Raw genomic sequence first — 22,149 nt, 5'->3', positions numbered from 1 at the left:
ACACACATCAACTACCGTCACACACACACTGAAACTACCGTCACACACACTGCAACTACCGTCACACACACACGTCAACTACCGTCACACACACACTGCAACTACCGTCACACACACACTGCAACTACCGTCACACACAAACTTCAACTACCGTCACACACACTGCAACTACCGTCACACACACTGCAACTACCGTCACACACACTGCAACTACCGTCACACACACTTCAACTAGCGTCACACACACTTCAACTACCGTCACACACACACGTCAACTACCGTCACACACAATGCAACTACCGTCACACACACACTGCAACTACCGTCACACACACTTCAACTACAGTCACACACACACTTCAACTACCGTCACACACACACTCTGCAACTACCGTCACACGCACTTCAACTACAGTCACACACACACTTCAACTACCGTCACACACACTGCAACTACCGTCACACACACACTGCAACTACCGTCACACACACACTTCAACTACCGTCACACACACTTCATCTACCGTCACACACACTGCAACTACCGTCACACACACACTGCAACTACCGTCACACACACTTCAACTACAGTCACACACACTACAACTACCGTCACACACACTTCAACTACCGTCACACACACACTTCAACTACCGTCACACACACACTTCAACTACCGTCACACACACACTTCAACTACCGTCACACACACTTCAACTACCGTCACACACACACTGCAACTACCATCACACACACTTCAACTACCGTCACACACACACTTCAACTACAGTCACACACTACAACTACCGTCACACACACACTGCATCTACCGTCACACACACTGCAACTACCGTCACACACACTTCAACTACCGTCACACACACACTTCAACTACCATCACACACACACGTCAACTACCGTCACACACAATGCAACTACCGTCACACACACACTGCAACTACCGTCACACACACTGCAACTACCGTCACACACACTTCAACTACCGTCACACACACTGCAACTACCGTCACACACACTGCAACTACCGTCACACACACTTCAACTACCGTCACACACACACGTCAACTACCGTCACACACAATGCAACTACCGTCACACACAATGCAACTACCGTCACACACACACTGCAACTACCGTCACACACACACTTCAACTACCGTCACACACACACTGCAACTACTGTCACACACACACTTCAACTACCGTCACACACACTTCAACTACCGTCACACACACACTGCAACTACTGTCACACACACACTTCAACTACCGTCACACACACTGCAACTACTGTCACACACACACTTCAACTACAGTCACACACACTGCATCTACCGTCACACACACTGCAACTACCGTCACACACACTTCAACTACCGTCACACACACACTTCAACTACCGTCACACACACACGTCAACTACCGTCACACACAATGCAACTACCGTCACACACACTTCAACTACCGTCACACACACACGTCAACTACCGTCACACACAATGCAACTACCGTCACACACACTGCAACTACCGTCACACACACACTGCAACTACCGTCAAACACACACTTCAACTACCGTCACACACACTTCAACTACCGTCACACACACACTGAAACTACCGTCACACACACACTTCAACTACCATCACACACACTGCAACTACCGTCACACACACACTTCAACTACCGTCACACACACTTCAACTACCGTCACACACACACTGCAACTACCGTCACACACACACTTCAACTACCATCACACACTCTTCAACTACCGTCACACACACTACAACTACCGTCACACACACACTTCAACTACCGTCACACACAATGCAACTACCGTCACACACACTGCAACTACCGTCACACACACTCTTCAACTACCATCACACACACTACAACTACCGTCACACACACTTCAACTACCGTCACACACACACTTCAACTACCGTCACACACACTTCAACTACCGTCACACACACTGCAAATACCGTCACACACACACTGCAACGACCGTCACACACACACTTCAACTACCGTCACACACACACTGCAACTACCGTCACACACACACTGCAACTACCGTCACACACACACTTCAACTACCGTCACACACACTGCAACTACCGTCACACACACTGCAAATACCGTCACACACACACTTCAACTACCGTCACACACACTGCAACTACCGTCACACACACACTTCAACTACCGTCACACACACACTTCAACTACCGTCACACACACACTTCAACTACCGTCACACACACACTTCAACTACCGTCACACACACACTTCAACTACCGTCACACACACACTTCAACTACCGTCACACACACACTTCAACTACCGTCACACACGTCAACTACCGTCACACACACTGCAACTACTGTCACACACACTTCAACTACCGTCACACACACACGTCAACTACCGTCACACACAATGCAACTACCGTTACACACACTGCAACTACCGTCACACACACACTTCAACTACCGTCACACACACGTCAACTACCGTCACACACACTGCAACTACCGTCACACACACACTTCAACTACCGTCACACACACACTTCAACTACCGTCACACACACACTTCAACTACCGTCACACACACACTGCAAATACCGTCACACACACACTTCAACTACCGTCACACACACTACAACTACCGTCACACACACACTTCAACTACCGTCACACACACTGCAAATACCGTCACACACACACTTCAACTACCATCACACACACACTACAACTACCGTCACACACACACTTCAACTACCGTCACACACACTGCAACTACCGTCACACACACTGCAACTACCGTCACACACACTGCAACTACCGTCACACACACTTCAACTACCGTCACACACACACGTCAACTACCGTCACACACACACTTCAACTACCGTCACACACACTTCAACTACCATCACACACTTCAACTACCGTCACACACACACTTCAACTACCGTCACACACACACTTCAACTACCGTCACACACACTGCAACTACCGTCACACACACTGCAACTACCGTCACACACACACTTCAACTACCGTCACACACACTTCAACTACCGTCACACACACTTCAACTACCGTCACACACACACTGCAACTACCGTCACACACACACTTCAACTACCGTCACACACACTTCAGCTACCGTCACACACACACGTCAACTACCGTCACACACACTGCAACTACCGTCACACACACACTTCAACTACCGTCACACACACTTCAACTACCGTCACACACACTTCAACTACCGTCACACACACTTCAACTACCGTCACACACACTGCAACTACCGTCACACACACACTTCAACTACCGTCACACACACGTCAACTACCGTCACACACACTGCAACTACCGTCACACACACTTCAACTACCGTCACACACACTTCAACTACCATCACACACACACTTCAACTACCGTCACACACACTTCAACTACCATCACACACACACTGCAACTACCGTCACACACACTGCAACTACCTTCACACACACTGCAACTACCGTCACACACACTTCATCTACCGTCACACACACACACTGCAACTACCATCACACACACACTGCAACTACCGTCACACACACTTCATCTAGCGACACACACACACTTCAACTACCGTCACACACACACTTCAACTACCGTCACACACACACGTCAACTACCGTCACACACACTTCAACTACCGTCACACACACACTTCAACTACCGTCACACACACTTCAACTACCGTCACACACACTGCAACTACCATCACACACACTTCATCTAGCGACACACACACACACTTCAACTACCGTCACACACACACTTCAACTACCGTCACACACACACACATCAACTACCGTCACACACACTTCAACTACCGTCACACACACACTTCAACTACCGTCACACACACTTCAACTACCGTCACACACACTGCAACTACCATCACACACACACTGCAACTACCGTCACACACACTTCATCTAGCGACACACACACACACTTCAACTACCGTCACACACACTTCAACTACCGTCACACACACTGCAACTACCGTCACACACACAACTACCGTCACACACACTGCAACTACCGTCACACACACACTTCAACTACCGTCACACACACGTCAACTTCAACACTACAACTACCGTCACACACACTTCAACTACCGTCACACACACTTCAACTACCATCACACACACACTTCAACTACCGTCACACACACTTCAACTACCATCACACACACACTGCAACTACCGTCACACACACTGCAACTACCTTCACACACACTGCAACTACCGTCACACACACTTCATCTACCGTCACACACACTGCAACTACCATCACACACACACTGCAACTACCGTCACACACACTTCAACTAGCGTCACACACACTTCAACTACCGTCACACACACACTTCAACTACCGTCACACACACACACGTCAACTACCGTCACACACACTTCAACTACCGTCACACACACACTTCAACTACCGTCACACACACTTCAACTACCGTCACACACACACTGCAACTACCATCACACACACTTCATCTAGCGACACACACACACACTTCAACTACCGTCACACACACACTTCAACTACCGTCACACACACACACATCAACTACCGTCACACACACTTCAACTACCGTCACACACACACTTCAACTACCGTCACACACACTGCAACTACCATCACACACACACTGCAACTACCGTCACACACACTTCATCTAGCGACACACACACACACTTCAACTACCGTCACACACACTTCAACTACCGTCACACACACTGCAACTACCGTCACACACACGTCAACTACCGTCACACACACTGCAACTACCGTCACACACACACTTCAACTACCGTCACACACACGTCAACTACCGTCACACACACTGCAACTACCGTCACACACACTTCAACTACCGTCACACACACTTCAACTACCATCACACACACACTTCAACTACCGTCACACACACTTCAACTACCATCACACACACACTGCAACTACCGTCACACACACTGCAACTACCTTCACACACACTGCAACTACCGTCACACACACTTCATCTACCGTCACACACACACACTGCAACTACCATCACACACACACTGCAACTACCGTCACACACACTTCATCTAGCGTCACACACACACTTCAACTACCGTCACACACACACTTCAACTACCGTCACACACACACACGTCAACTACCGTCACACACACTTCAACTACCGTCACACACACACTTCAACTACCGTCACACACACTTCAACTACCGTCACACACACACTACAACTACCGTCACACACACACTTCAACTACCGTCACACACACTGCAACTACCGTCACACACACTGCAACTACCGTCACACACACTGCAACTACCGTCACACACACTTCAACTACCGTCACACACACACGCAACTACCGTCATACACACTTCAACTACCGTCACACACACTTCAACTACCATCACACACTTCAACTACCGTCACACACACACTTCAACTACCGTCACACACACTTCAACTACCGTCACACACACTGCAACTACCGTCACACACACTGCAACTACCGTCACACACACACTTCAACTACCGTCACACACACTTCAACTACCGTCACACACACTTCAACTACCGTCACACACACACTGCAACTTCAACTTCAACTACCGTCACACACACTTCAGCTACCGTCACACACACACGTCAACTACCGTCACACACACTGCAACTACCGTCACACACACACTTCAACTACCGTCACACACACTTCAACTACCGTCACACACACTTCAACTACCGTCACACACACTGCAACTACCGTCACACACACGTCAACTACCGTCACACACACTGCAACTACCGTCACACACACACTTCAACTACCGTCACACACGTCAACTACCGTCACACACACTGCAACTACCGTCACACACACTTCAACTACCGTCACACACACTTCAACTACCATCAAACACACACTTCAACTACCGTCACACACACTTCAACTACCATCACACACACACTGCAACTACCGTCACACACACTGCAACTACCTTCACACACACTGCAACTACCGTCACACACACTTCATCTACCGTCACACACACACACTGCAACTACCATCACACACACACTGCAACTACCGTCACACACACTTCATCTAGCGACACACACACACACTTCAACTACCGTCACACACACACTTCAACTACCGTCACACACACACACGTCAACTACCGTCACACACACTTCAACTACCGTCACACACACACTTCAACTACCGTCACACACACTTCAACTACCGTCACACACACTGCAACTACCATCACACACACACTGCAACTACCGTCACACACACTTCATCTAGCGACACACACACACACTTCAACTACCGTCACACACACACTTCAACTACCGTCACACACACACACATCAACTACCGTCACACACACTTCAACTACCGTCACACACACACTTCAACTACCGTCACACACACTTCAACTACCGTCACACACACTGCAACTACCATCACACACACACTGCAACTACCGTCACACACACTTCATCTAGCGACACACACACACACTTCAACTACCGTCACACACACTTCAACTACCGTCACACACACTGCAACTACCGTCACACACACGTCAACTACGGTCACACACACTGCAACTACCGTCACACACACACTTCAACTACCGTCACACACACGTCAACTACCGTCACACACACTGCAACTACCGTCACACACACTTCAACTACCGTCACACACACTTCAACTACCATCACACACACACTTCAACTACCGTCACACACACTTCAACTACCATCACACACACACTGCAACTACCGTCACACACACTGCAACTACCTTCACACACACTGCAACTACCGTCACACACACTACATCTACCGTCACACACACACACTGCAACTACCATCACACACACACTGCAACTACCGTCACACACACTTCATCTAGCGACACACACACACACTTCAACTACCGTCACACACACTTCAACTACCGTCACACACACACACGTCAACTACCGTCACACACACTTCAACTACCGTCACACACACACTTCAACTACCGTCACACACACTTCAACTACCGTCACACACACTGCAACTACCATCACACACACACTGCAACTACCGTCACACACACTTCATCTAGCGACACACACACACACTTCAACTACCGTCACACACACACTTCAACTACCGTCACACACACACTTCAACTACCGTCACACACACTTCAACTACCGTCACACACACTTCAACTACCGTCACACACACTTCAACTACCGTCACACACACTGCAACTACCATCACACACACACTGCAACTACCGTCACACACACTTCATCTAGCGACACACACACACACTTCAACTACCGTCACACACACACTTCAACTACCGTCACACACACACACGTCAACTACCGTCACACACACTTCAACTACCGTCACACACACACTTCAACTACCGTCACACACACACTTCAACTACCATCACACACACACTGCAACTACCGCCACACACACTGCAACTACCGTCACACACACACTGCAACTACCGTCACACACACTGCAACTACCGTCACACACACACTTCAACTACCGTCACACACACACTGCAACTACCGTCACACACACTGCAACTACCGTCACACACACACTGCAACTACCGTCACACACACACTGCAACTACCGTCACACACACTTCAACTACCGTCACACACACACTGCAACTACCGTCACACACACTTCAACTACCGTCACACACACACTGCAACTACCGTCACACACACTGCAACTACCGTCACACACACACTTCAACTACCGTCACACACACACTGCAACTACCGTCACACACACACTTCAACTACCGTCACACACACACTGCAACTACCGTCACACACACACTGCAACTACCGTCACACACACACTTCAACTACCGTCACACACACACTTCAACTACCGTCACACACACACTTCAACTACCGTCACACACTGCAACTACCGTCACACACACACTGCAACTACCGTCACACACACTGCAACTACCGTCACACACACACTTCAACTTCCGTCACACACACTTCAACTACCGTCACACACACACTTCAACTACCGTCACACACACACTTCAACTACCGTCACACACTTCAACTACCGTCACACACACACTGCAACTACCGTCACACACACTGCAACTACCGTCACACACACACTTCAACTACCGTCACACACACTGTCACACACACTTCAACTACCGTCACACACACACTTCAACTACCGTCACACACACACTGCAACTACCGTCACACACACTTCAACTACCGTCACACACACACTTCAACTACCGTCACACACACACTGCAACTACCGTCACACACACTTCAACTACCGTCACACACACACTTCAACTACCGTCACACACACACTGCAACTACCGTCACACACACTGCAACTACCGTCACACACACACTTCAACTACCGTCACACACACACTGCAACTACCGTCACACACACTTCAACTACCGTCACACACACACTTCAACTACCGTCACACACACACTGCAACTACCGTCACACACACTTCAACTACCGTCACACACACACTTCAACTACCGTCACACACACTTCAACTACCGTCACACACACACTTCAACTACCGTCACACACACACTTCAACTACCGTCACACACACACTGCAACTACCGTCACACACACTTCACTGCACACACACACTGCAACTACCGTCACACACACTGCAACTACCGTCACACACACACTTCAACTACCGTCACACACACACTGCAACTACCGTCACACACACACTCACACACACACTTCAACGTGGACAACTGATTTGAGGATCAGGTAATTTAAAAAAAATTCCACCCAACTTTAAACCTAAATTCACGATGAATCCACCTTAGTTGTTTATCAACCAAATGTAAATCAGAACGTTGAACTGACGTCTGTGCCCTTTGGAACACGCTGAGACCTGTGTTGGCTACCCACATGGCTAGTGCCCAGGTCTATGTTTGACATGTACGCTAGGGTACCGCTAACCGCCACAGTCAAGGATCAACCAATACGCAGGACACACCTGACTTTACAACAGATTGTGGTGGTGCTGTTCATAACAGATTGTGGTGGTGCTGTTCATAACAGATTGTGGTGGTGCTGTTCATAACAGATTGTGGTGGTGCTGTCCACAACAGATTCTGGTGGTGGTGCTGTCTACAACAGATTGTGGTGGTGCTGTTCATAACAGATTGTGGTGGTGCTGTCTACAACAAATTGTGGTGGTGCTGTTCATAACAGATTGTGGTGGTGCTGTCTACAACAGATTGTGGTGGTGCTGTTCATAACAGATTGTGGTGGTGCTGTTCATAACAGATTGTGGTGGTGCTGTTCATAACAGATTGTGGTGGTGCTGTTCATAACAGATTGTGGTGGTGCTGTTCATAACAGATTGTGGTGTAGCTGTCTACAACAGATTGTGGTGGTGCTGTCTACAACAGATTGTGGTGGTGCTGTTTACAACAGATTGTGGTGGTGCTGTTCATAACAGATTGTGGTGGTGCTGTCTACAACAGATTGTGGGGGTGCTAATTACAACAGATTGTGGTGGTGCTGTTCATAACAGATTGTGGTGGTGCTGTATACAACAGATTGTGGTGGTGCTGTTCATAACAGATTGTGGTGGTGCTGTCTACAACAGATTGTGGTGGTGCTGTTCATAACAGATTGTGGTGGTGCTGTTCATAACAGATTGTGGTGGTGCTGTTCATAACAGATTGTGGTGGTGCTGTCCACAACAGATTCTGGTGGTGGTGCTGTATACAACAGATTGTGGTGGTGCTGTTCATAACAGATTGTGGTGGTGCTGTTCATAACAGATTGTGGTGGTGCTGTTCATAACAGATTGTGGTGGTGCTGTTCATAACAGATTGTGGTGGTGCTGTCCACAACAGATTCTGGTGGTGGTGCTGTCTACAACAGATTGTGGTGGTGCTGTTCATAACAGATTGTGGTGGTGCTGTCTACAACAGATTGTGGTGGTGCTGTTCATAACAGATTGTGGTGGTGCTGTCTACAACAGATTGTGGTGGTGCTGTTCATAACAGATTGTGGTGGTGCTGTCTACAACAGATTGTGGTGGTGCTGTCTACAACAGATTGTGGTGGTGCTGTCTACAACAGATTGTGGTGGTGCTGTTCATAACAGATTGTGGTGGTGCTGTTCAAAACAGATTGTGGTGGTGCTGTTCATAACAGATTGTGGTGGTGCTGTTCATAACAGATTGTGGTGGTGCTGTCTACAACAGATTGTGTTGGTGCTGTCTACAACAGATTGTGGTGGTGCTGTTTACAACAGATTGTGGTGGTGCTGTCTACAACAGATTGTGGTGGTGCTGTTCATAACAGATTGTGGTGGTGCTGTCCACAACAGATTGTGGTGGTGCTGTCTACAACAGATTGTGGTGGTGCTGTCTCCACAGATTATATATCTTTGTGACATCCATCTTGTTTTTCACTCAATTGACAACATAATGAAAATATCTTATTTGACTAACCCCTCCACATGCATTTTGCGTGTGGGGATGATATCCTAATTGGGCCTAATATCCCAGTTAGACCCACCCAGAGCAGGTAAAGCACAGTGATGTGTCCAAATTTGTCTCTAGGGTGCCACCAACATCCTCAGTTTGGTACTGCAGGAGGTCGCTTGAATTACACATTCAATCAAACCCACGCTGCAGAAGAAAATTACCTTGTTCTTGCACCATACCAAAAAAAAGAAACACATTTAAAGTACTGTGATCCAAACTCAAAAAATGCACTTGCATATCCAAGCTATCCTGTTGCAGGTGCATGGTAACAGAGAGATATAATTTAGATGAAAAGAGAAACCAGCACACTGCTCTTGCTACTATCACTGATGTTTATGATGAAAAGAGAAACCAGCACGCTGCTCTTGCTACTATCACTGATGTTTATGATGAAAAGAGAAACCAGCACGCTGCTCTTGCTTGTATCACTATTGATGTATTGAAGCTTCACGTATCGACCTCGTAAAGCTTCCAAGAGGTCAATAGTGACATTAGCAAGAACAGTGTGCTGGTTTCTCTTTTCATAGAAAACAACAGTGATACCAGCACAGGCAGTGTGTTGGTTTCTCTTTTCATCATAAACATCAGTGATAGTAGCAAGAGCAGTGTGCTGGTTTCTCTTTTCATATAAAACAACAGTGATACTAGCACAGGCAGTGTGTTGGTTTCTCTTTTCATCATAAACATCAGTGATAGTAGCAAGAGCAGTGTGCTGGTTTCTCTTTTCATCATAAACATCAGTGATAGTAGCAAGAGCAGTGTGCTGGTTTCTCTTTTCACCTAAGTACTGTGATCAGGTAATGAGCGATAGGGAGATTCTTCCAAAGTGTGTTTTTGATTGAATCTGACCATATCAAAGTTTATTTGTCAAACACAATATAACGGAATACGTATTTGCACGCGTCATAGGCAACAGGTGTGTCTGTGTAAAACAATGCTTCAGTGGTGGGATGACAAACACCTTATAGACCGACATGCTGGAGAACATGGAGGGGATCGGAGTCATGGCAACAGATCAAGCTGCTCCTGGAACACACCATGGCGACATCCCAAATGGCAAATAGGGTACCCCCTGACCAATAGGGTACCCCGTGACCAATAGGGTACCCCCTGACCAAATAGGGTACCCCCTGAGTATTCCCAGGAGCTACAGTAAATGGTTGGAGTATTCCCAGTGGCTACAGTAAATGGTTGGAGTATTCCCAGGGGCTACAGTAAATGGTTAGAGTATTCCCAGGGGCTACAGTAAATGGTTAGAGTATTCCCAGGGTCTACAGTAAATGGTTGGAGTATTCCCAGGGCTACAGTAAATGGTTAGAGAATTACCAGGGCTACAGTAAATGGTTGGAGTATTCCAAGGGCTACAGTAAATGGATGGAGTATTCCCAGGGCTACAGTAAATGATTGTAGTATTCCCAGCGGCTACAGTAAACGGATGGACTATTCCCCGGGCTACAGTAAATGGTTAGAGTATTCCCAGGGCTACAGTAAATGGTTGGAATATTCCAAGGGCTTCAGTAAATGGTTTGAGTATTCCCAGGGGCTACAGTAAATGGTTGGAGTATTCCCAGCGGCTACAGTAAATGGTTGGAGTATTCCCAGGGCTACAGTAAATGGTTGTAGTATTCCCAGCGGCTACAGTAAACGGATGGAGTATTCCCAGGTCTACAGTAAATGGTTAGAGTATTCCCAGGGCTACAGTAAATGGTTGTAGTATTCCCAGCGGCTACAGTAAACGGATGGAGTATTCCCAGGGCTACAGTAAATGTTTGGAGTATTCCCAGTGGCTAGAGTAAATGGTTAGAGTATTCCCAGGGCTACAGTAAATGGTTAGAGTATTCCCAGGGGCTACAGTAAATGGTTAGAGTATTCCCAGGGATACAGTAAATGGTTGTAGTATTCCCAGGGCTAAAGTAAATGGTTAGAGTATTCTCAGGGCTACAGTAAATGGTTAGAGTATTCCCAGGGGCTACATTAATTAAATGGTTGGAGTATTCCTAGGGCTACAGTAAATGATTGGAGTATTCCCAGGGCTACAGTAAATGGTTGGAGTATTCCTGCTACAGTAAGTGGTTGGAGTATTCCTGCTACAGTAAACTGTATTACTGTATTCGAACCAGTGACCTTTTGCCCCTGCCCAATGATGATGGTGATATTGTTGATGAGGAGGATGATGATGATGGTGATATTGTTGACGAGGAGTAGGAGGATGATGATGGTGATATTGTTGATGAGGAGGATGATGATGATGATGGTGATATTGTTGACGATGAGGAGGAGGATGATGGTGATACTGTTGATGAGGAGGAGGAGGATGATGGTGAAATTGTTGACGAGGAGGAGGATGATGGTGATATTGTTGACGAGGAGGATGGTGATATTGTTGACGAGGAGGAGGAAGATGATGATGATATTGTTGACGAGGAGGAGGATGATGATGATATTGTTGACGAGGAGGATGATGATGGTGATATTGTTGACGAGGAGGAGGATGATGATGATATTGTTGACGAGGAGGAGGATGATGATGATATTGTTGACGAGGAGGAGGATGATGATGATATTGCTGACGAGGAGGAGGATGATGATGGTGATATTGTTGGCGAGGAGGAAGATGATGGTGATACTGTTGACGACGAGGAGGAGGATGATGGTGATATTGTTGACGAGGAGGATGATGATGGTGATATTGTTGACGACGAGGAGGAGGAGGATGATGGTGATATTGTTGACGAGGTGGAGGATGATGATGGTGATATTTTTGACGAGGAGGAGGATGATGACGGTGATATTGTTAACGAGGAGGAGGATGATGGTGATATTGTTGACGACGAGGAGGAGGATGATGGTGATATTGTTGACGAGGATGATGATGGTGATATTGTTGACGAGGAGGAAGGTGATGATATTGTGGATGAAGAGGATGATGATGATTATATTGTTGATGAGGAGGAGGAGGATGATATTGTGGATGAGGAGGAGGAGGAGGATGATATTGTTGATGAGGAGGAGGAAGATGATGATATTGTTGATGAGGAGGAGGATGATGGTGATATTGTTGATGAGGAGGAGGAGGATGATGGTGATATTGTTGATGAGGAGGATGATGATGATGATATTGTTGATGAGGTGGAGGAGGATGATGATATTGTTGATGAGGAGGATGAAGGGGAGGAGGATGATAGTGATATTGTTGATGAGGAGGGGGAGGATGATGATGATATTGTTGATGAGGAGGAGGAGGAGGATGATGATATTGTTGATGAGGAGGAGGAGGATGATGATGATATTGTTGATGAGGAGGAGGAGGATGGTGATATTGTTGACGAGGAGGAGGAGGATGATGGTATTGTTGATGAGGATGATGATGGTGATATTGTTGATGAAGAGGAGGATGATGATGATATTGTTGATGAGGAGGAGGATGATGTAAATAAAGATGATCTGACCAATGTGATGGTGCTCTTTCTCTAGGTGAAGAACAGACTTCTCAAGTAACCATGACTACAGGAACCAGGAGCGTGGCTAAACCAGCCATCACTGCCATGGTGAGTCAATATCTATCCATCGACCGATCATCCCCGTCCTATCTATCTATCCATCTATCGATCATCATCCCCGTCTATCTATCTATCCATCGACCAATCATCCCCGTCTATCTATCTATCTATCTATCTATCGACCAATCATCCCTGTCTATCTATCTATCTATCTATCTATCTATCTATCTATCTATCTATCTATCTATCTATCTATCTATCTATCTATCTACCAATCATCCCCGTCTATCTATCTATCTATCTATCTATCTATCTATCTATCTATCTATCTATCTATCTATCTATCTATCTATCTATCTATCTATCTATCGACCAATCATCCCCGTCTATCTATCTATCCATCTATCGACCAATCATCCCCGTCTATCTATCTATCTATCTATCCATCTATCCAACCATCTATCTATCCATCTATCCATCCATCTATCCATCTATCCATCCATCTATCCATCCATCTATCCATCTATCCATCTATCCATCTATCTATCTATCCATCGACCAATCATCCCTGTCTATCTATCTATCCATCTATTACATTTACATTTAAGTCATTTAGCAGACGCTCTTATCTATCCATCTATCTATCCATCTATCTATCCATCTATCTACAGTGCCTTGCGAAAGTATTCGGCCCCCTTGAACTTTGCAACCTTTTGCCACATTTCAGGCTTCAAACATAAAGATATAAAACTGTATTTGTTTGTGAAGAATCAACAACAAGTGGGACACAATCATGAAGTGGAACGACATTTATTGGATATTTCAAACTTTTTTAAGAAATCAAAAACTGAAAAATTGGGCGTGCAAAATTATTCAGCCCCTTGCGATAACAGCTGTAAGTCCTATCAGTTTTGCACATCGAGAGACTGAAATTTTTTCCCATTCCTCCTTGCAAAACAGCTCGAGCTCAGTGAGGTTGGATGGAGAGCATTTGTGAACAGCAGTTTTCAGTTCTTTCCACAGATTCTCGATTGGATTCAGGTCTGGACTTTGACTTGGCCATTCTAACACCTGGATATGTTTATTTTTGAACCATTCCATTCTAGATTTTGCTTTATGTTTTGGATCATTGTCTTGTTGGAAGACAAATCTCCGTCCCAGTCTCAGGTCTTTTGCAGACTCCATCAGGTTTTCTTCCAGAATGGTCCTGTATTTGGCTCCATCCATCTTCCCATCAATTTTAAACATCTTCCCTGTCCCTGCTGAAGAAAAGCAGGCCCAAACCATGATGCTGCCACCACCATGTTTGACAGTGGGGATGGTGTATTCAGGGTGATGGGCTGTGTTGCTTTTACGCCAAACATAACGTTTTGCATTGTTGCCAAAAAGTTCAATTTTGGTTTCATCTGACCAGAGCACCTTCTTCCACATGTTTGGTTTGTCTCCCAGGTGGCTTGTGGCAAACTTTAAACAACACTTTTTATGGATATCTTTAAGAAATGGCTTTCTTCTTGCCACTCTTCCATAAAGGCCAGATTTGTGCAATATACGACTGATTGTTGTCCTATGGACAGAATCTCCCACCTCAGCTGTAGATCTCTGCAGTTCATCCAGAGTGATTTACATTTACATTACATTTAAGTCATTTAGCAGACGCTCTTATCCAGAGCGACTTACAAATTGGTGCATTCACCTTATGACATCCAGTGGGACAGTCACTTAACAATAGTGCATCTAAAACTTAGGGGGGGTGGGGTGAGAGGGATTACTTAACCTATCCTAGGTATTCCTTAAAGAGGTGGGGTTTCAGGTGTCTCCGGAAGGTGGTGATTGACTCCGCTGTCCTGGCGTCGTGAGGGAGTTTGTTCCACCATTGGGGGGCCAGGGCAGCGAACAGTTTTGACTGGGCTGAGCGGGAGCTGTAAGTGGTAGGGAGGCGAGCAGGCCAGAGGTGGATGAACGCAGTGCCCTTGTTTGGGTGTAGGGCCTGATCAGAGCCTGGAGGTACTGAGGTGCCGTTCCCCTCACAGCTCCGTAGGACACCATGGTCTTGTAGCGGATGCGATTCAACTGGAAGCCAGTGGAGAGAACGGAGGAGCGGGGTGACGTGAGAGAACTTGGGAAGGTTGAACACCAGAACGGGCTGCGGCGTTTGGATGAGTTGAAGGGGTTTAATGGCACAGGCAGGGAGCCCAGCCAACAGCGAGTTGCAGTAATCCAGACGGGAGATGACAAGTGCCTGGATTAGGACCTGCGCCGCTTCCTGTGTGAGGCAGGGTCGTACTCTGCGGATGTTGTAGAGCATGAACCTACAGGAACGGGCCACCGCCTTGATGTTAGTTGAGAACGACAGGGTGTTGTCCAGGATCACACCAAGGTTCTTGGCGCTCTGGGAGGAGGACACAGTGGAGTTGTCAACCGTGATGGCGAGATCATGGAACGGGCAGTCCTTCCCCGGGAGGAAGAGCAGCTCCGTCTTGCCGAGGTTCAGCTTGAGGTGGTGATCCGTCATCCACACTGATATGTCTGCCAGACATGCAGAGATGCGAATGGTCATCAGAAGGGGGAAAGGAGAAGATTTGTCGTCTGCATAGCAATGATAAGAGAGACCATGTGAGGTTATGAAGCCAAGTGACTTGGTGTATAGCGAGAATAGGAGAGGGCCAAGAACAGAGCCCTGGGGGACACCAGTGGTGAGAGCGCGTGGTGAGGAGACAGATTCTCGCCACGCCACCTGGTAGGAACGACCTGTCAGGTAGGACGCAATCCAAGCGTGGGCCGCGCCGGAGATGCCCAACTCGGAGAGGGTGGAGAGGAGGATCTGATGGTTCACAGTATCGAAGGCAGCCGATAGATCTAGAAGGATGAGAGCAGAGGAGAGAGAGTTAGCTTTAGCAGTGCGGAGCGCCTCCGTGATACAGAGGAGAGCAGTCTCAGTTGAATGACTAGTCTTGAAACCTGACTGATTTGGATCAAGAAGGTCATTCAGAGAGAGATAGAGAGCTGGCCAAGGAGCAGAGTTTTGGAGAGAAAAGAAAGAAGGGATACTGGTCTTTGTTGACATCGGAGGGATCGAGTGTAGGTTTTTTCAGAAGGGAACTTTGCTCTCTTGAAGACGGAAGGGACGTAGCCAACGGTCAGGGATGAGTTGATGAGCGAGGTGAGGTAAGGGAGAAGGTCTCCGGAAATGGTCTGGAGAAGAGAGGAGGGGATAGGGTCAAGCGGGCAGGTTGTTGGGCGGCCGGCCGTCACAAGACGCGAGATTTCATCTGGAGAGAGAGGGGAGAAAGAGGTCAGAGCATAGGGTAGGGCAGTGTGAGCAGAACCATTGTCGTTTGACTTAGCAAATTCGGATGTGCTTTTTTCAAAATGGTTTTCTGCAGAGAGGGAGGAGGGGGGGAGGGGGCGGAGGATTCAGGAGGGAGGAGAAGGTGGCAAAGAGCTCAGGGTTAGAGGCAGAAGCTTGGAATTTAGCGTGGTCTTTAGCAGCAGAGACAGAGGAGGAAAATTAGAGAGGAGGGAGTGAAAGGATGCCAGGTCCGCAGGGAGGCGACAGCCCCGTTCTGTGAGCTCGCAATGAGTCATCGAGCCACGGAGCGGGAGGGGAGGACCGAGCCGGCCTGGAGGATAGGGGACATAGAGAGTCAAGGGATGCAGAGAGGGAGGAGAGGAGGGTTGAGGAGGCAGAATCAGGAGATAGGTGGGAGAAGGTTTGAGCGGAGGAAGAGATGATAGGATGGAAGAGGAGAGAGTAGCGGGGGAGAGAGAGCGAAGGTTGGGACGGCGCGATACCATCCGAGTAGGGGCAGTGTGGGAGGTGTTGGATGAGAGCGAGAGGGAAAAGGATACAAGGCAGTGGTCGGAGACTTGGAGGGGAGTTGCAATGAGGTTAGTGGAAGAACAGCATCTAGTAAAGATGAGGTCGAGCGTATTGCCTGCCTTGTGAGTAGGGGGGAAGGTGAGAGGGTGAGGTCAAAAGAGGAGAGGAGTGGAAAGAAGGAGGCAGAGAGGAAAGAGTCAAAGGTAGACGTGGGGAGGTTGGCCTGTGAGAGGTGAGCCATCTCAGGAAAGGAGCTTATCAAGGCATCAAGCTCATTGATGAACTCAGGGCGATTGATAAGGATGTTAAGCTTGAAAGGGCTAGTGACTGTGACAGCATGGAATTCAAAGGAGGCGATAGACAGATGGGTAAGGGAGAAAGAGAGAATGACCACTTGGGAGAGATGAGGATCCCGGTGCCACCACCACCAGACGCTGGGGTTTGGAGTAGCAGTGTTGTCTGTGGTGATCCATGTTTCCGTCAGGGCCAAGAAGTTGGAGGGAGGCATGGGCTGAGATGAACTCTGCCTTGTTGACCGCAGATTGGCAGTTCCAGAGGCTACCGGAGACCTGGAACTCCACGTGGGTCGTGCGCACCACCAGAGTAGGGTGGCATGAGGAGCGTTTTATGGTCTGTGCAGAGAGGAGAGAACAGGGATAAACCGACACATAGTTGACAGGCTACAGAAGAGGCTACGCTAATGCAAAGGAGATTGAATGACAAGTGGACTACACGTCTCGAATGTTCAGAAAGTTAAGCTACGTAGCAAGAATCTTATTGACTAAAATGATTAAAATGATACAGTACTGCTGAAGTAGGCCAGCTGGCAGTGGGTGCGTTGTTGACACTACACTAATCAAGTCTTCTTCCAATAGTTTCTGCAGTGTTGCTTTCGGGGCTAGCAGGCTAGCTAGCAGTGTTGTTTACGTTGTCTTAAAAGAACCAATAGATGGCTAGGTACACAATTATCTTTGGCTTGTAGCAAACTTTAAACAAACAAATCAAACCGTTGTACTGTAATTGAAGTTGTGATACAACCTGTGAATGCGACCGGGTATGAGTTCTATATCTTTAGCTAGCAGAGTCACCTACGTTAAATGGCTAACCTCGGTTTAAGATAATCACTCTAAGACTACACACTCTAAACCTAAACAACACAATTATCTTGGATACGATGATACGATGATACAAGACAGCAAAGACAGCTATGTAGCTAGCTGACACTAAACTAATCAAGTCGTTCAGTTGAGTGTAACAGTTTCTCCAGTGATTGGACGTTGTCCTAGTGAAGACTATGGACAGAAATTACGCAATTATCTTTTGATACAAAGACCACTAGCTGAGAAGAAATTGCAGATAAGACAAATCAAACCGTTGTGATATAATGAAATCTAATGAAAAAGTTATACAGTTCATCCAGATGTGATGATCACGGGCCTCTTGGCTGCATCTCTGATCAGTCTTCTCCTTGTATGAGATGAAAGTTTAGAGGGACGGCCAGGCCTTGGTAGATTTGCAGTGGTCTGATACTCCTTCCATTTCAATATTATCACTTGCACAGTGCTCCTTGGGATGTTTAAAGCTTGGGAAATCTTTTTGTATCCAAATACGGCTTTAAACTTCATCACAACAGTATCTCGGACCTGCCTGGTGTGTTCTTTGTTCTTCATGATGCTCTCTGCGCTTTTAACGGACCTCTGAGACTATCTCAGTGCAGGTGCATTTATACGGAGACTTGATTACGCACAGGTGGATTGTATTTATCATCATTAGTCATTTAGGTCAACATTGGATCATTCAGAGATCCTCACTGAACTTCTGGAGAGAGTTTGCTGCACTGAAAGTAAATGGGCTGAATAATTTTGCACGCCCAATTTTTCAGTTTTTGATTTGTTAAAAAAGTTTGAAATATCCAATAAATGTCGTTCCACTTCATGATTGTGTCCCACTTGTTGTTGATTCTTCACAAAAAAATACAGTTTTATATCTTTATGTTTGAAGCCTGATATGTGGCAAACCCTCTGAACCAGAGGTGAGGGGGGATGCCGTAGTCGGCATCCACGCCGTCAGAGCCCGGGGAGCAGTTTTTGTTGGGAGTTAATTAACCGCCTTGCTCCAGTGCAGAACAACATATTTTTACACCGTGTCTGCTCAGGGATTTGAACCAGCGACCTTTTGGTTACTGGCCCAAAGCTCTTAACCGCTAGGCCACCTGCTGCCCCAAAAAATGTGACATTCTGTAAGGGGATCATTTACTTCACTATACACACTGACATCCACAGACATAATACATTATATCGGTGACATGACGTTGGCCTGGGTGGTAGGTTTATGACAGTCATAAATACCTCTCCCCTCTGTCCTGGGGGGTAGGTTTACAGTCATACCTCTCCCTGTCTACCACACAACGACGTTACTACAACGTATTCAATTTACCACCAGAGACATTCTTCAAATGACAAAGGACTCGGTTGGGCAACACGGCCTTCCATCTACCACCAATTTACCAGGGTTCGTGCAGATTACCAAGAATTTACAACTTTCAGATGAGACTGAATTAAGGCAACAATTAATATTGACTGCTATTGATGTAAAATATTACTAGGTCTTTAAGAGTTTATTCAGAAGATAACAGCTCAATAAATATTATTTTGTGGTGCCCCGACTCTCTAGTTACATTTACATGATTAGCTCAATCAGCTAATATTAATTACAGAGAAAGGATTTTATAGATTTCTTATCACTTAATCCGGCACAGCCAAAGACACAAGACCAAGTTATCGTTCACTATATTCACTGACAGCGAAAAGGGAAAAGTATTCTGTGATTCTGATAACAGTTAGTAGAATTTAACAAACGAAGGATCCAATTCAGGAAAGTTGTATTTCTTGTCAGAATGCTGGTACCGCCGCTTTGATATCAAAACCTCTTTCCAGCTGTATGTAATAACGCTCTGGGATAATAATGTATGGAATAACACACAACGCTCTGGGATAATAATGTATGGAATAACGCTCTGGGATAATAATGTATGGAATAATGCTCTGGGATAATAATGTATGGAATAACGCTCTGGGATAATAATGTATGGAATAACGCTCTGGGATAATAATGTATGGAATAATACACAACGCTCTGGGATAATAATGTATGGAATAACGCTCTGGGATAATAATGTATGGAATAACGCTCTGGGATAATAATGTATGGAATAACGCTCTGGGATAATAATGTATGGAATAACGCTCTGGGATAATAATGTATGTAATAACACACAACGCTCTGGGATAATAATGTATGGAATAATACACAACGCTCTGGGATAATAATGTATGGAATAACGCTCTGGGATAATAATGTATGGAATAACGCTCTGGGATAATAATGTATGGAATAACACACACAATGCTCTGGGATAATAATGTATGGAATAACGCTCTGGGATAATAATGTATGGAATAACGCTCTGGGATAATAATGTATGGAATAACGCTCTGGGATAATAATGTATGGAATAACACACACAACGCTCTGGGATAATAATGTATGGAATAATACACAACGCTCTGGGATAATAATGTATGGAATACCACACAACGCTCTGGGATAATAATGTATGGAATAACGCTCTGGGATAATAATGTATGGAATAACGCTCTGGGATAATAATGTATGTAATAACGCTCTGGGATAATAATGTATGGAATAACTCACAACGCTCTGGGATAATAATGTATGGAATAACCCTCTGGGATAATAATGTATGGAATAACACACAACGCTCTGGGATAATAATGTATGTAATAACACACACAACGCTCTGGGATAATAATGTATGTAATAACACACACAACGCTCTGGGATAATAATGTATGGAATAACACACACAACGCTCTGGGATAATAATGTATGTAATAACGCTCTGTGATAATAATGTATGGAATAACACACAACGCTCTGGGATAATAATGTATGTAATAACACACAACGCTCTGGGATAATAATGTATGTAATAACACACAACGCTCTGGGATAATAATGTATGTAATAACACACACAACGCTCTGGGATAATAATGTATGTAATAACGCTCTGGGATAATA

General features: G+C 46.2%; 1 protein-coding gene across 2 annotated transcripts in view; it reads left to right on the top strand.

Moving 5' to 3' along the window:
• LOC123999485 (paralemmin-2-like) overlaps positions 1-22,149 on the top strand; it is a 253,939-nt gene that overhangs the window by 181,748 nt on the left and 50,042 nt on the right. For both annotated transcript variants that reach the window (XM_046305340.1, XM_046305339.1), the window contains exon 9: positions 14,201-14,274. In XM_046305340.1, coding sequence (XP_046161296.1) covers positions 14,201-14,274 — 74 coding nt within the window. The remainder of the gene's footprint in view (positions 1-14,200; positions 14,275-22,149) is intronic.

This window comes from Oncorhynchus gorbuscha, linkage group LG16 (assembly GCF_021184085.1).
Source record: "Oncorhynchus gorbuscha isolate QuinsamMale2020 ecotype Even-year linkage group LG16, OgorEven_v1.0, whole genome shotgun sequence".
Taxonomy (NCBI): domain Eukaryota; kingdom Metazoa; phylum Chordata; class Actinopteri; order Salmoniformes; family Salmonidae; genus Oncorhynchus; species Oncorhynchus gorbuscha.
Note: the sequence above shows the minus strand (reverse complement) of the source record. Positions and strands in the feature narration are given on the sequence as shown.